General features: G+C 35.7%; 1 protein-coding gene across 4 annotated transcripts in view; it reads right to left on the bottom strand.

The window, feature by feature from the left end:
* CPQ (carboxypeptidase Q) overlaps positions 1-17,939 on the bottom strand; it is a 557,221-nt gene that overhangs the window by 204,855 nt on the left and 334,427 nt on the right. For all 4 annotated transcript variants that reach the window (XM_035276584.3, XM_078352659.1, XM_078352658.1 and 1 more), the window contains one exon: positions 7,836-7,947. In XM_035276584.3, coding sequence (XP_035132475.3) covers positions 7,836-7,947 — 112 coding nt within the window. The remainder of the gene's footprint in view (positions 1-7,835; positions 7,948-17,939) is intronic.

The following is a 17,939-nucleotide window of genomic DNA, read 5'->3' on the forward strand; positions in this document are numbered from 1 at the left end:
AAGAATATTACATGTACTAATGAATAGAATGTATATTCTGCAGTTGTTGGGTAGCTATGTAAATATCTGTTAAGTTTGTCTGTAGAGTATCATTTAGATTCACTTTTTCTTGCTGACTTTCTGTCTTGATGACCTGTTTAGTTCTGTCAGTGGTGTGTTATAGTCCCCCATATTACTGTGTTGCTATCTATCTCATTACTTAGGTCTAGTAGTAATTGTTTTATAAATTTGGGATCTCCAGTGTTAGGTGCATATATATTTAGAATTGTAATATTTTCCTGTTAGACTAGTCCTTTTACCATTTTATAATGTCTCTCTTTGTGTTTTTAAACTGCTGTTGCTTTAAAGTTTGTTTTTTTCTGATATAAGAATAGCTACTCTTGCTCATTTTTGCTGTCCATTTGCATGGAGTATCTTTTTCCACCCCTTTACCTTAAGTTTATGTGAGTCCTTAGGTGTGAGGGGAGCCTCTTAAAGACAGTAGAAACTTGGTTGGTTCATTCTTACCCATTCTGTCATTCTGTATCTTTTAAGTGGAGCATTTAGGCTGTTTACAATCCATGTTAATATTGAGATATGAGGTACTATTTTATTCATCATGCTATTTGTTTCCTACCTATTTTTATTGTGCTACTGTTATATAGGTCCTGTGAGATTTATGCTTTACAGAGATTCTATTTTGGTCTCTTTCAATGATTTGTTTCAAGATTTAGAGCTCCTCTCAGCAATTTTTGTAGTACTGGCTTGGTAGTGATGAACTCTCTCAGCATTTGTCTGGAAAAAACTCTTTCCTTCATTTATGAAACTTAGTTTTGCTGGACACAAAATTCTTGGCTGACAATTGTTTTGTTTAAGGAGGCTAAAAATAGGACACTAATCCCCTTTAGCTTGTAAAGTTTCTACTGAGAAATCTGCTGTTAATCTGATAGGTTTTTCCTTTATAGGTTACCTGACGCTTTTGCCTCAGAGCTCTTAAGATTCTTTCCTTTATCTTGACTATAGCTAATCTGATGACTATGTGCCTAGGTGATAATTTTTTGGCAATGAATTTCCCAGGTGTTCTTTGAATTTCCTGTTTTAGATGTCTAGATCTCTAGCAAGGCAAGGGAAGTTTTCCTTGATTATTCTATCAAATATGTTTTCCAGACTTTTAGACTTCTCTTCTTCCTTGGAAACACCAATTATTTTTAGGTTTCGATGTTTAACATAGTTCCAAGCTTCTTGGAGGCTTTGTTTATTTTGTTCATTCTCTTTTCTTTCTCTTTGACAGATTGGGTTAATTTGAAAGCCTTGTCTTTGAACTCTGTCTTCTGCTTGTTCCATTCTATTGCTGAGATTTTCCAGTGCATTTTGCATTTCTCTAAGTTTATCTTTGACTTTCAGAAGTTGTGATGGTTTTATATTTATACTATCTATTTCACTGAAAAATTTTCATTTTATATTCCATGTCATATTTATTTTATTTTATTTCTTTCTCTCGTGCCTCCTTAATTAGCTTAATAGTTAACTTTCTGAATTCTACTTCCGGCAATTCAGAGATTTTTATCTTGGTTTGGATCCACTGGTATCCACTGGTGTCATCTTTTGGGGGTATAAAAGAAACTTGTTTTCTCACATTACCACAGATGTTTTTCTAGTTCTTTGTCATTTGGGTAGACTATGTCAGAGGGAACATCTGGGATCTAAGGGCTGCTAATCAGATTCTTTTGTCCCATGGGTGCTCCCTTTATGTAGTGTTCTGCCCCTTCCCCTAGGAATGGGGTTTCTTGAGAACTGAACTGTAGTGATTGTTTTTGTTCTTTTGGGTCTAGCCACCCAGAGGAGCTACTGGGCTCCAGGCTCATAATGGGGAGTGTCTGCAAAGAGTCCTGTGATGTGATCTGTCTCCAAGTCTTGCAGCCGTGGATATCAGCACCTTCTCTGATGGAATTAGCAGTGAAGTGAAGTGGTCTCTATGAGGGTCCTTGGTTGTGTTTTTGTTTAGTGTGTTGGTTTTGTGTTGGTTGGCCTCCAGCCAGGAGGTGGCACTGACAAAAGCACATCAGCTGTGTTCCTACAAGGAGGATGCAAAGTTGCCCTAGGGACACTTAGTTAAATATTTAGGTTTCTCAGGTGATGGGCAGGGCTGTAAGGCTCCCAAGAGATTATGACTTTTGTTTTTGGCTACCAGGACAGGTAGAGAAAGACTATTAGGTGGGGGCAGGGGTAGGAGTGTCTAAGCTCAGCCTCTCCTTGGGCAGGGCTTCAGAATCAAAGAAGCAAAACAGCAGATGTATTATTTACTAAACAATTGAGGACAAGTGATTTTAATAGGATTCCTTTCCTAGGGCCATTAGTCTCCCTTCCTATGTTCATAAATAATTGTGCAGAAAGAGCATCCAACATGGCAATAAGCATAGTTCATGGAATGTTTTAAGATAAAAATTCCTTCTAGAAAATAAAAATTTTACCAAATTCAGATTCATTTGGGGCCACAGAAAACATGGTAGAAAGAGTCCTTAGCATATTTCAAATATTTCCCATAATACTACATTCATTTTAAATAAAATAATGAGACTCAGATAAAAAGTTAGTTGTTGGCTAGAATTTGCACTTGGGTGGATACAAGCGCTCTTCAAGGAGAAACACAAGAATAGGCTCTATCATGCCAATTAAGGAATCATCATATGGCTATTGTTTGTCAATATTTTGGCAACCTTAAGCTCCTAAAAGTAGCCCAGAAAATCTAGAATGAAAACAAATCCAAGGCTATTTGTATTCACTTCCAGAAGTACATCTGTGTAAGAATCGTATATTCCTATTCAGTTGTACTACTCAAAAAATGCTGTAGGGCATTGTGTTCCAAAGTACACTATACCCATGGAGTACTCTCCCAGTAGGGAGTTCCCAAACTTCTTTGAGAATAGGACATTTTCCCCCCCTTTCTTTATAATATCTCGTTATCCTGAGTATGAGTGTTCCTAGAAACAGACTGGGAGTGCTGTTCCATTAAAACAATAGTATAAAGTACTTAAGAGTATTGGGCATGGTATCAGGGTGCCTAGATTTAAATGTTAACATAATAGCTGGTGACCTTGGACAAGGTACTTAGCTTTTCTCTGCTTTGGTTTCCTCTTCTTTAAAATTGATATAACAAGAGTTATCTGCTGCTTGGATTTATTTTCAGGAATAAAAGAGAATATGTACTTAGTGGAGTGATTAGCACAATGCCTACAATAGTAATCTTCAGTCAGTGCAAGCCCTGAATATTTTTATTTCACCCAGCGGTATGGCTAAACTCAGTAGAGAAGTCCTTTCCAAAAGAGATCTCTTTTGTGAGTCTGGGCTAGTCCCAGATTTGTTTCAGTTCTCCAGCCATCTCTAGTTCTACACTTCAGGTTTCCATTTCACTGGAAGCTGTTCATTTTCTTCTCCGTTACTCTGAATTGCATTTCCTGGGGCTTTTCCAAGGCAGACTTGACTAGAGCCTTAGGGAAGAAAATCTTCTTCCCAGATGGGTCCTTACTTCTAAAAGAGAACACACTGCATTGGAAATGGCTGCATAAAGCTCTAGTTACAGTGGAACTTGCATCAAAGCCCTGGCATGCCTTTGGCTGTCTTCATGGTTGTATTCTGGGCAAGGATGGCTTGGTGACTCTTGGACAACTCTTCCAACTCCTTACCTCTGCCCTGTTGTTTCTGTTAACAGGGTATTTATGATAATAACAATACCTAAACTCTTTCTTTACATTTTACTTTCTTTTTTGGGAGTGGGGTAGGGGAGCATTTGATGGCTTCTTCTTGATTACTGAAGTAACGCATACTTACTACACAAAAATCTAACATTATGTAAATATATCAGGTAAAAAGTAAACATCTCCTATAATTCCACAACCCCTGCCTCTCCCGACAATCCCAAGACTGCTACTGTCAACAATTTTCTTCTCATTTTTAATGACGACAGAACTGGAAGCTCTGTACTCTGCTGAGAATTCTTCATTCTGCACCATTTGCCTCAGGAGTTTCTATTTATCCTAATAAAAGAAACTTCAAATAACATCTTAGTGAAGTTCTGATCCAGTCAAGCCATGTTGGTCCCTCTCCTAACCAGGTGCCCAAAGTAATATGTACATCCTACATTTAGAGAACTTTCCACAATTTCATTGCAATTTTTTAATTCAATGTCTCTCCTACTTCAAGGACTTAAAAGAGTCATGTCTCTTACCTTTTTGGTGCAAGGCATCTGATACATGAACCAGCAGTCAATGCACAACAAATTTTTGTTGAGTGAATGAATGAAGAAACATACCAATAAAATATTTTTCTAAGAAACAGACTTTCAAGCTCTGTAGTTATCACAATCAGGAGGCTCATCATTTACATTTTTCTGAAAAAAAATGTTTCTTATATATCCCACATTTCAACAACCAGGTAATACTGTTAATTCTTATTTCTTTAGACCTGAAAGCTCAAAATTCTAACTTCACAGAAAATGATACAGTTGGAAGAATTTGGGCTGAATAGTAATTTATTTTCCAAGTGCCAAATTAGCATTCTGGAGCATCATTGGCCATAGGCTTTGTCCACTGACACCAGAACATTCCAGGAAATAATATTTCAAATAAACAGTTTCAAGTCCAGTAAACCACAAACACAGAGAAGTATTCAACAGCACTTAACAGCAAATAGCCTTCTGTAGACAGTTACTTGGGAAAGACTAATTATATTTACAAAGCACAAATATCTCTTCCATTTGATTAATTGAATATAATTTAAGCTGAAGGTTTGGGCAAAAAGTGATTCTATAAGAGTGGCGAGAAGGGAAGACAAAGGAGAAGATACCAGAAGGATGAATCTTAGAAAAATATTTCCAAATATCAGAGAGCCCCACTGGACCAACTCTTCAAATTAACAAGCTCCACTGAGGGATTCTGACATGCTGCATGACACATCGTTCAAGGAATAGCATCCAAAAGGAGTCTCATTTTTCTTGGAAAAAGAGATTGCCACAGAGCTTTCACATTTTACCAATTAAACAGTTTGGATTCCATGTAATTAAGTAATATAATTATGAATCTATTTTTTGGCCTCAAGCCCAAGCCTGCATTTCTAGTTCAAGTCTATCAGCAATTTCCATCCAGAATTCATATATCACATGTTGAACTTAGCTCTTCATATTAAAATACATAGGCAATCTATAAGTATAAATTCACAATTTAAAAATTAAAGAGTAAGATTCAATAAGTACAATCACAAAAAATGAGGTACAGAGTGGATGCCGGGCAGTCAACATAAGCAGGGTATAGAAGTGACCAGGAGAAATTTAAGACTTCTACAAATTTAGTATGAAATGAAAAAAAGTGGAGCAGTCACTGGGTTTCTATCCTACAAGGGATGGTGGCTTAAGTAGAAAAGGGAAAGGATATTTAAAGTTACATTAATATACTTAACATATTAAGTTAGGAGGCAAAGTAATCACTAACGGGGATGGAGGTAAACTAAATTATCATCTTCTTTTATATGAAAAATAATGGTGCTGTCAGAATCATGCTTATTAATTTATAAAAGTTAACATTTATCGATAACTTGAGTTAGGCCAGCTCCTATTCTAAGTATATTCTGTAAATCATGTATTTAATTTTCAAACCAACTTTATAAGATAGGAACTATGATCTCCATTTCACAGATGAGAAAATTGAGGCACAGAGAGGCAAAGTAACTTGCCTAAGGCTATACAGCTAGGAAATTACAGAGCTGAGATTTAAATCCTGGTGGTCTGGCTCCAGAATCCTGTTTTTAACAGTATACTATGGTGTCTCATAACACCTACTGAAAAGAAATATTACTCTTTGTTTTAGAGCTCTATTCATATCTTTAAATAGGCTTTCAGAAATCTTTTGGAGATTTAATTCCTGAATTGAAGAGACTGTTCACTAGCTATCAAAAGCAGCTGACATTGATGTACTTTGAGAACTGGTAAAAGATACTCAACTCACTTTTGCACGGTATTTGACATTTATCCATGTGATTGAATGCAATTCAATTAACAGGGTCCCATGCTGAGTAACAAACAAGTAAGATTCAAAGCTTAAAGAGGATATTATTTTTATTTCAATCTAGAGCAAATGAAATACTCTGAAACTTATGGTTGAATAGATATGAGACAAATGAAGTCCAGGGCATTCAAATAACTTAAGGCCCAAAATGTAGTTTGTAGCACAAAGTGACCTAAAGTCCAATTCAAATGGGTCTAAAGAAAGTTTCTCTTTTTATTCCACCACTGTGCTTCCAATCAAGCTGGTTACACATACTGAAATAAAATTAATGTCCAAAATAAATATCTGTCCTTTATAAAGAGGAAAAATGTTTGACTTTTTTCTGCTTTGCTCTAGAACCCACTTTACTCTGGAATGATATGAGAAACAGAAAGAAGAAATAGTCAAGGGAATATTTTTAAGAGAAGGGGAGGAGAGAATTAACATAGTGTCTCCCAGATCTTCTGTGAAGAATGTGTGATTTTCAGTTTTATTTGCTAGATAACATCTCTCTCAAACCTTCTTCAATTCTAAAATTAGATGTTGAAATTATGTCTATATTGATAACTATGTATGTATGTATGTGTGTGTGTGAAGGTCACTCACTCCATTCTAAGAACCTTAAGAACAGAGGTCATGCTTTAAACCTGTGTGCCCAGTTTTACAAAGTACTTTATTTAATTAATTAATTTATTTTTTGAGACAGAGTTTTGCTCTTGTTACCCAGGCTAGAGTGCAATGGCACAATCTCGGCTCACTGCAACCTCTGCCTCCTGGGTTCAGGCAATTCTCCTGCCTCAGCCTACTGAGTAACTGGGATTACAGGCATGCGCCACCATGCCCAGCTAATTTTTTGTATTTTTAGTAGAGACGGGGTTTCACCATGTTGACCAGGATGGTCTCGATCTCTTGACCTCATGATCCACCCGCCTTGGCCACCCAAAGTGCTGGGATTACAGGCGTGAGCCACCGCGCCCGGCCCACAAAGTACTTTATAAAAACCAAAGTAGGTGCTCAAAAATATTTTCTGTCACGTATGGTAGTTATAGTAAAAGCGTAAATGTATAGAATGTAAGATTTCCAATTAGTTTGTTTTCTTTAACAAAATGACCCCATATTCAGGTTACCTAGATATTTTTATTAGTTTATTTTAGTGGTTCTTAAACGGGGGCAACCTGCTTCCCCTGGTCCTCCAGGGGACATCTGGCAATGTCTGGAGACATTTTTGGTTATCATAATTTGAGATTAGGGGAAGATGCTACTGGCTTCCAGTGGGAAAAGGTCAGGGATGCTGCAAAATATCCTATCATGTGTGGGACAGACCTTGCAATAAAGAATTATCTGGTCAGTTTTTCAGCCTAGATTCCTTATTGTGGCTATAGAAATCATTCTTTGTATACTAGCTTACTCTTTTGTTTCTATCTTGGAAAGATGACTGGCCTTTATCCATTGTTCTAATAGCCTGATAATCTCTGAAAATAAATAAGGGAAAAAAAGTAGGAGGTGCTGCTGATTTTTCTTTGCATTTGGTCATATTTTCCTTGCATATTCTTCAGCTGGTATGGTTACATTTGCTTCAGTTTTATTTGCTTGTTCATTTCCCCCAGTGGCTAATAACATTTGACACTTCAGATGTCTGGAGCACACAAGAATAAAAATTTCTTTAAGAGAATAAGTTATTTCTTTCCTGGGAATCAACTGACCTCAAGAGGATCTTTGAACATATCATAGTAACTAACCTGTCAAGTATTTTGTGTTTTGAGTTAAACATAACACTACTGAAATCCTCACACGTTAGTTAACAATTTTCTAAATACTTACCAAGATCTTTAATAAGTGAGAGTGCTTCCCATGATATAAAGACTCCACCACCATCATCCATGGCACCCTGTCCAACATCCCAGCTGTCCAGATGTCCACTGACCAGTACAACCTGGAACAAATATTAAAAAGAGAAAAGGTAAAACTAAGCAAAAATGACATCAAAGAGTAAACATTCGTAGGTATTCAAAATATAAAAATGAAACTTTTATATTTTCGATTTTTATGTCTTAAAAGATATGTATCATTTTTACTAGTGGAAAACTTGGTATGAGGAATTATATAAGGGGTCTAAGGCTAACCTAATAGTAACAAAAATCCTCACTTTGTATCTTTCTTTATTAATATAATTTTGACTACTAAAAAGATTGGCTTATTACTGACAGATATTTGATAAATTTATTACATGGCTTAAAACCTAAATGACATAAAAATGAAGCTTGAAACTTCAACCACATTCTTAACTGTTCCACATTCTAAAAGAAATGCAATAAACATGTGTTGAATTGATCCAAATGAAAAAATGAGAACAATAATTTATTTTAAAAAATTGCTTTGTGCATTATAGATTGATGTTGAATAAATAAATAGCTGGATTTGAAAACTAGATCCAGTTGAACAGGAGAATTTTTAAAGGAAATTTCAACTGACATTAGTATTAAATTATTCTAGAAATTATATTACACATTTTAAATCATCTCAAGTTTAAAATTTTTGTCAGGAAACATTAGTAATTCTCTCTAATAAAATATTTTAAAAATTTACTGAAACTAAAGTTTGTGGACACATTTCAAACAAGTTAAAAGCCAAGTAAAGTGATGATGGGATGTGCAGAATATTGGTTTGAAAAAAATGTATCTTGATCATTATAAAACATACAAATATGGTGTCAGATGAATTACATATCTAAATACAGATTTTAGAAGAATGTATGGAATAACTTCACCAATTTGGAGTAGGCAAAGATATCTTAGACTGGACATGAAAAGCATAAGCCATAAAAGAAAAAAATAATAAATTATGTTTTGAGTTAAATATGTCACTACTGAGATCCTCACACATTGGTTAACAATTTTCTAAATATTACCAAGATCTTTAATATGTGAGAGTGTTATTTTAAAATTGGGAATATCTGGTCATCAAAAGACCCCATTACCCATTAAGAGAGTGAAAAGGTAACCCACAGAGAAACAGAAAATATTTACTATACACACACACACACACACACACACACACACACGAACAGACAATTCACAAAGAAAGATATACAAATTACTAACAATCATATAAAAAGACAGTCAGCTTCATTATCATTAAGGAAATGTAAATTAAACCACATTCAATACATATTGACCAGACTGGCTAAAATGAAAAAGACAAAATATGCCAAATATTAGTGAGGAGGTGGAGCAGCTGCCACTCTTGTAAACTGCTAGAGTAAGTACATTCAACCACCCTGGAAAAACTGGCTTATCTATTAAATCTGTACGTACACAAAAGTATGACCCAGCAATTCTACTCCTAGTTATATATCCAACAGGACGTGTGTGTGTGTGTGTGTGTGTGTGTGTGTGTGTACTTTAATCAAAATAGATGTACTGGAAAATTCATAATATTCATTCATAATAGACCTAATCCTACTTTAAAAAAAGAAAACTAATCAAATGTCTGCTGACAACAGAATGAATAAATTGTGCTGTATTTATCAATGGGACATTGCATAGCAATAAGGTAGGAATGGAGAAATGAACAAACACAATACACGATAAATTTGTACAACCCTCATAAACATAATGAAAAAAGAAGTCAGATACAAAATAACACATCCTGTATAATTCTATTTGCATAAAATATAAAAACATGCAAAACAGGAGAGTGATTACCCTTGGTGAGGAAGGTTAGTGATAAAAAGGGGGTACATGTAATCCCAGCAATTTGGGAGGCTGAGGTGGGTGGATCACCAGAGGTCAGGAGTTCGAGACCAGCCTGGCCAACATGGTGAAACCCCATCTCTACTAAAAATACAAAAATTAGCTGGGCATGGTGGCAGGCACCTGTAATCCCAGTTACTCCGGAGGCTGTCGTAAGAGAATTGCTCGAACCTGGGAGGTGGAGGTTGCAGAGAGCTGAAATCACGACATTGCACTACAGCTTGGGGGACAAGAGTGAGACTTCATCTCAAAAAAAAAAAAAAACAGGGTATAGGAAAGCTTCTTGGGAGCTGTTCATGTTCTGTTTTCCAATCTGGGTAGCAGTTACACAGGTGTATTCAGTTTGTAAAAGTTCACCATATATACTTAGGATTTGTGTACTTTCTCTGAGAATATTATACTTCAATATATATATTTTTAAAGTTTTACAGATTGATAGGTCTGCTCAGCATGTACTGAGTAAACCAAAGTTGAACCAATCTTCTTGATGATTAAAATAAAAATTCCCCATGATGTTGGGAAAGCAGGACTTCGGGGTTAAAATATTAGGGTCAGTCTGCACTTGATGATTCACAGAGCAGCTGCAGTATCTCCCATTGACTTATATACAGACCCAGCCTAGTATGACTTCACTGTAGTTACAAACAAGCACAATGCCCCGAACTAACAAATGGCCGTGTAATGAACCCAAATGGATTGTTTCTAAGGGGAGAAAAAAAAGAATAAAGAAAAAATCATGTTGCAATAGCAGGAACTTCTGATTCAGAAAGTAGTGGTGTAATCCCATGTGGGACAAACAGCCCAATTAGTCAACATTCTCACGACTCTCAGAACATTTTCCCAATAAGATTCTAGGGTATTAAAGTATCAAAATGTGCTTCAATAAACTTTTTCTCAGATAATATATAAGAGTGACCAAGTCAAGGAAGCTATCATTTTATCCTTCAGATTTCCTTCAGAATAATTGAGGTTGTTTACAATCATACTTCTTTATGTTTTCTCCATTCTGTCATCTACTTAATGTTACTTAAACTAGTAGTTAAAAAATTGGAAAGATGGTTTTTGAATGATAGGAAATTAAACAACATCCCATAGGATAAGGTCTTTGGTATAGTGCTATAGAGGAATGATTATATATTCTTTGGATTTTGAGAGCTTGTTTTAGTATATATTTTTTTAAATCAGAAAACTGGGGGCAACAATAAAATGGTCATCGTATTTTAATATCTATTGATTTAAAACTAGGTAATGACAAAAAGCTACTTCTAATTCAGTAGCAATTTGAATGAACTTGAATTTTCCAAATATAAGAGTTTCTGCATATACTTAGTAAATAACAGTGCAGGAGGTTTCACTCAAAATGGAATCTGGCTAGCATTTCTTAATGTAGCCTCACAAAAGATAATCCAGAAAAATATACCAATGCACAAGTCCACTGAAAATCTCCCTTATGTCAAGGTCAGGCGTAAAAGAACATTAGTTATAATAAACTTGGATCTGACTTAAACAAAACAAAAACAGACTACCCAGAAATGCAGTAAACTCCAGTTTCATGAAAAATATCACCTGATAAATGTTAGGAAAATGCACAGTCCCTTTACTGCCTCTGTTGCCAGATCTGGACTCTTTTGATCAAAAACATGGCCTAAAATCATCAGAGAAGTGGGCACCTGCCCATCAGAGAAGTGGGCACCTGCCCTTGTATTCTGCTTCCTGAGGCTGATCAATTCCTTTCCCCCAACTTTCTTTCCACCACCATCTCTTCCAAATGCGGTATGGAGTAAAAAATTACTCTGAAAACAACAACTGCAATAGCAGCCACAACAAAACAACTAGAAAGGCAGAATGGGAACTTAGTTCTTTGAAATGTAGGGTTTCTTATTTGTGAGGCAGACCTTAGCCCTGACTACCTTGGGAATGAGGGCCTTGGGAGTAGGGGAAGAATACACCACAGTCAGACAGAAATGCACTGGATGAAAGCCTGCTAGGAGAAGGAATCAGACTGGCAATGGCATACATCCACCCGCAGGCCAGCTGTAGGTCTGAGAGTGGAGATGGACGAAATCAAAGATGTGCAGAGAGCAGCCCGAGGACAAGCCCCTCTGTTATGTGCGCATATGAAGACACCAAGTCCAAATAGATCCACCTGATTATAAGATGAAAATGGAACATATGAAAAATATGGCAGGACAAGGGAAATGAAACAGCCTCAGAGGACATGCATTCTTGGGAAAATGAGCTAATCCAAAATACTGAAGAACATTTCATGCTCTCTGGCATTAAGTCATGATTTCCTTCAACAATTTGTATTGAGTTCCCACTATGTACTAGAGATACCAAAATGAATAAAACAAGCAAATATTCTACCTTAATTGAATTTAGATTCTGGTGGGAAGATGAAAAATAAATTAATATGATATAATGATAGTTTTAAGTGTAATAGAGAAAAAAAATCTTTTATATCTTCAGTGTGGAGTAGATTTTAAAAATAGAATAAAAATTCAAAGCATGAATAGTAGATATATAAATTCAACTATCATAAAATGAAGTTTATGTTCATCAAGAGAAATTATAGAATGAGAGGAGCTGCTAAAAATTAGAAGACATTTAAAATATATATAAAACCCAAAATATTTATATTCAAAATGGATAATAAATTCTTACAAATCAACAAGAAAAAGACAAGCAACCCAAAAAACAAATAGGCAAAGACATAAAGAGGCATTTTACGGAAAAGAAATTATAAACGGACAGCAAGCACTTGAAAAGATGACCAATTTCATTACCTATCAGGGAAATGTAAATGCAAATTAAATCCTTAATAAGATACCACTTTGCACCTAACTGGCAAAAAATTTAAAATCAGACAAACGAGATCTTGGCAAGGAGACTGAGCAACAGGAATTCTTATCTAATCCTGGTAGGAGCAGGAAATTGTTAAAATCATTCAGAGAAAACAATTGGACATATCCTTATAAGGCTGAACATGTGTGCATTCCACAATCTAACAATTCCACTTTTGATGTAAACATTAGGGGGAAATCTAATTCCAGGAGTCACGGACCAAAATGGTCACGCAGACCATTCAGATGTACGCAAACTGAAAAAAACACAAATATACATCATCAGTAGAATAGATAAATTGTGGAATAGTCATACAATGGTATATTACAAAGTAGTGAAATAAACTGAAAATGACCTAGAGATGCATCGATAAATATAAACGAATCTCAAAAAAGGCAACAAAAACAAAAACCAAAAAAAGATAAAAGAAATCGATTATGATTCTACAATATAAATTTCAGCTAAACTAAATAATATAATCTTCAGTAATATATACAAAGATGGTATAACTATGAAGAAAAGTAAAGCAGTGGTATACCAAAATTAGGATCGTGTTTATGTCAAATGGGGGCTGAGGCAGAGAGGAGGAGGTGATCAGGTAGGGAAAGACAGTGAACTTCAGAGTCACTGATATTGTTCTGTTTCTGCAATCCTTCCATTACTATTCTCCAGATTGAAGATAGATAAATAAAGCCTTCCATATGTATGATATATATATATATATATATAATTATCAAAGACCTACCTTTGAAAATCAAAGGGCTCAGATAGTTTTAGAAATGAGTTCAACTAAACATTAGATGTCAGACTGACTTGCTTTATTTCAACTGTTCTAAAGCAAAGAAAAAAATATAGAAAATCTACTTACATCTACTTACAAATCTACATCTACTTACAGAATATCATAATCTTGATATTAAAACCTAGCAAAGATAGTGTCCCCCTTATAAACTAACTAGAGATCAAATATAATTGTAAAAATTTGCAATAATTGAATCCAGAAGCATATTAAAAAGTATTACAATAATGGCCCAGCCATCTTCAAATGCCCTTGGTAACTAGAAGCAATAATATTTTCAATATACTAAGAAAGGGCCACTTTTGAATCATACTTATTTTCTTGGTATGGTTAGCTTTTAATTTTCTTCATTTAAAATTATGTGAGTTGTACAGATATTCATCTAAACCTGACCACATTCATGCTGATCAATTGTCAGTAAACAACATGCCCATCTGACAATAAAGCAGAATTCATTCTATAAATATCTTGCTCAATCAAAAACCAGAAAGACAGCTACTCAGTGTTTTTTTTTTTTTTCCTCTTGTGATTTTTTAATTGCAGCAGCTTCCTTCTCCTAGTCTTACTGGAGACTAGGAGATTTTATTACCTTATTGGAGACTAGGAGAAATTATTACCTAAAAAATTTGGTATATTTTAAAAGGTAGCAGGAAAAGTCTTAGGGCTACAAAGTTTGAGGTCTAATGTATTTCCAGACACAGGAAATCCCAAAATTTTCAACAACAAAAATCATTAAATGGTTGAAAAAATATGACGTACCAAAAAAGGAGAAAAAATGTCACTCATTATTTAGCCTCAGAGAAGAGGCCGAGAGTGATCTAATAATGGGCTTCAGTTAAGACAGATCCCACTGTGAAGAACATGAACGGCAGAAGAAAGCGCACGGGAAGCCAGTCTTGGACTGCAGCAGTGAGCATTAGGGTCATATAGTCAAGCAAGAATCTTCTGATGCAGGCTTTTGTTGAAGTTAAAAAAGAATGACTAACAGGGGAAAGGTTATGAAAAATTTCCTTCCTTGGAGAGTTTCTAAAATAGTATATGTTCTGAGGTCTTAGATGGAAAGCTAAAAGAGAAGGGATAAATAAAACCCAAGGTTCCATTTAATACAATATTCTATGGTAGTTACCAAGAATTTCTCTTCTATTCTAATCATTTAAAGGAGGAAATGGTCTTTCAAAATGTCTCTATAACCTAACAGACTTTTCCCTAAGCATCTCTTTTCTGGCTGTCAAGGATCTTCCCATATTTTAAAATCTAAACACAGGTGGGAAGGCACTTCTCAAGAAATCCATGTTTTCATAATCCCCACTGGAGACAAAGCCTTGGCTTTCAGAGGGGCAGTTGCTGAATATATTGTACTATTGCCCAGCACAGACAAAAGGGACTATGTTTGAACAAATGTTTTCCTCTTCAGTGATTCAGACTAGGTGGTCTACAGAATAAAGCTAAGCTCTTGACATACAGGGTGTGTTTAGAGGCAACACAGCAAACATGTGAGTTCCCCTTGAATTGATTTCTTATCTTCAAGCTTTTTTTTTTTTTTTTTCCTCAGTGTAGCTGTTGGGTTTTAGCTTGTAGGATACAGAATCCTTTCATACAAAATGGTCCATCTGTCCAAATGCTCATGGATCACCACAGCTGGTCCTGAAAAGAGCTGTTTCTACTCACAGACTATCCCCTCTTACTTATAAAGGGCACTCAGATTGGACTCAGAAAAGGGAGATAGATCATGCCTATTCCTGGTTGCATGCTGTGAGCATGTTACTAGACTGATACCTCAGGATAAAACAAGAAGGATCTAATTTATCTGTAGTACATGAAAACCAAGCACTAGGTAGATTAATAAAATGTGATTGCAGTGTATTTGGAAGAAATAACCGGAACTAATCAAATATTGATTCGATGATAGGGGAACAGCAGAGAATGTCTATGGAAGGAAATCATTCTCATGAAATGGAGGCAACTGGATTTCATCCAGAAGTCATGATTAGATGCAACTGGAGATGATCTTCTTTTAAGCAGAAGAACCATGTGTTTGAAATCCTCCTCTATTTAGCCTCAGCAACCATAGTATAAGTTGTCTCATTTGAGAGGATAAGAAGAGTAGAAGACCTGGATTACAACATTCTATTTGAACTTCCTGGGGAAAGGGAAGAGACACAGAGATTTCAGGTAACTTCTATATTAATAATAATCGTCTTTCCCATGAACAAATCCAAGCATGGTAGAGTGCACAGCTAGAACTTCTAATTCCTTACAACTCTTCACTTACCATTATGTCCCAGGCCTTTGTCAGGCTAAGCAGGTAGGATTTTAAAAAAGAAGAAAGCCAGGCATGGTGGCTCACACATGTAATTCCAGCACTTTGGGAAGCCAAGGCAGGAGGATAGCTTGAGCCCAGGAGTTGAAGACCAGCCTGTGCAATGTAGTGAGCCCTCATCTCCATGGGGAAAAAAAAGAGCTGGGTATAGTGGTGCAAGCTTGTAGTCCCAGCTACTGGAGAGGGGAAGGGAAGGTAGACTGAAGTAGGAGTATTGCCTGAGCCCAGGAGACTGTTGCTACAGTGAGCCATGATTGCACCACTGTACCCCAGAGCCAGATACTGTCTCAAAAAAAAAAAATTCGTCATTTGGTCCCTTACAGACTCTTTTTTTTTTTTGAGACACAGTTTCATTCTATTGCCCAGGCTGGAGTGCAGAGATGCGATCCTGGCTCACTGCAACCTCCACCTTCCAGGTTCAAACAATTCTCATGCCTCATCCTCCTAAGTAGCTGGGATTACAGGCATGTACCACCATGGCCATCTAATTTTTATAATTTTAGTAAGATGGGTTTTTGCCATGTTGGCCATGCTGGTCTGGAACTCCTGACCTCAAGTGATCAGCCCATCTCGGCCTCCCAAAGCGCTGGGATTAAAGGCATGAGCCGCTGTACCCAGCCTCCTGTAGACTCTTTAATGGTTCAGTTTAAACAAACAAATAGAGATATCATCAATCTTTCATTATAAAAAGTGGGAGTCAAGGTGCTTCCTACCAAAATAAATAGCCTTTAACTTAAATTTTTACCATTTAGGTCTATAAGCTGACAGATTCTTCTTGGCCTCTAATGATTTCTAAAATCCAGAACCCTACGTAGCTTTGAAATATACCCAGCCATGATAATCTGTGCAGTTTAAATGAAAGTTACTCAAAGCATTTCTACCTTAAGCAGTTGGCTCCTGCCTACCATGTCCCTGGACCACAGTGACAATAGGTAGTCAGAAGTAAATCATCTCAAGTTCCTGGAATTTTTAGTGAACTTTAGGGTAGCTGAATGGTTTCCTATGATGATGACATTTGAGAAGCACTTTTATTTTGATACCTAAATTTCAGCTTAAACATAAGACAGTCAAATAATGTTACAGACATTACTAATAGAAGACTTCTCAATGAACTGGTTTTTAATGATGTTAAAAATCAGCACAAGCTTCACAGAATGTCAAGGAGCCAAGCTTACTTTGAAAGGCTCCATGCCTGCACAAGCACCCAGCTTGCTATTCAAGCACAGTATCGCCTAGACTTTAATTCTTTTATAAAATGCAACCTCACATAGTATCAGTTCAGTCATTGCAGTTAATAACCCCTATGTTCAGACTCTAGGAAATAAGCCAAATTTCCATTGGTATATTTTGTTTTAGAAAGGAGATGTTGCAAAAATTGAACATTTCATTTTCCTGCATCCTTGTTTAAAAGAATACTATTATCCCCATTCCCCTGACCGGGTCTTATTTTTTATTAGAATTTATATATCTTGGAGGAAAAATTCCAGAATAGACATGTTAACTAGTATTGTACCTAATATAAACATGAGAGCCAAGGAGAAGAGTATATGTGTTATATATATATATATACACCTAAAATGAAAAACTCTTCTTTTCCATTTACGCTATAATGAACTGAAGTTTAACTTCAATATTTACAGTCAAATATCACATCTTCAAGGAAAAAGAGAAGGAATTTTCTTAGTTTCATAGGAATCAAGGGCCACTAATAAGCTAAAATGCTGATTAACCTTCTAATATTTGTACATTACAACTCAAAAATGATGGTCCGAAAGTGATTTCTTCTAATTCCAAAGCTAACATGAAGCATAACCATGCTTTGCAAAGCACAGAAAACTCATCTTTTGTTCCCATAACAGTGAACTCCAAGGATAAGCAGTAGGAGAAGCTTGAATGTTATAAAGGTAAACCTGCTGGAAAGAAAGAATAAAAATTAGCTTAGACTGAGAGTCCATAAGGAATAATTATTTTAAAAAGAACATAACAAAAAGACAAGGTAATTTAAAAAACTTAATAGATACCACAAAGGAGAATGAATAGTTTAGTTGTCCTCTCTCTAAATACAATTAATTGAAATAAAAGAACATCATTAAAAAAAGACTATTCACTTTCTCCATCAATGGACATTGTGATATTATTGTCACAGGATGGATTTAGATTTTTAAAGTCAACACTCATGAGGTTGTCCCTGTCCCCCTAATTATTTTGAC

The sequence above is a fragment of the Callithrix jacchus genome, chromosome 16, assembly GCF_049354715.1.
Source record: "Callithrix jacchus isolate 240 chromosome 16, calJac240_pri, whole genome shotgun sequence".
NCBI classification, from domain to species: domain Eukaryota; kingdom Metazoa; phylum Chordata; class Mammalia; order Primates; family Cebidae; genus Callithrix; species Callithrix jacchus.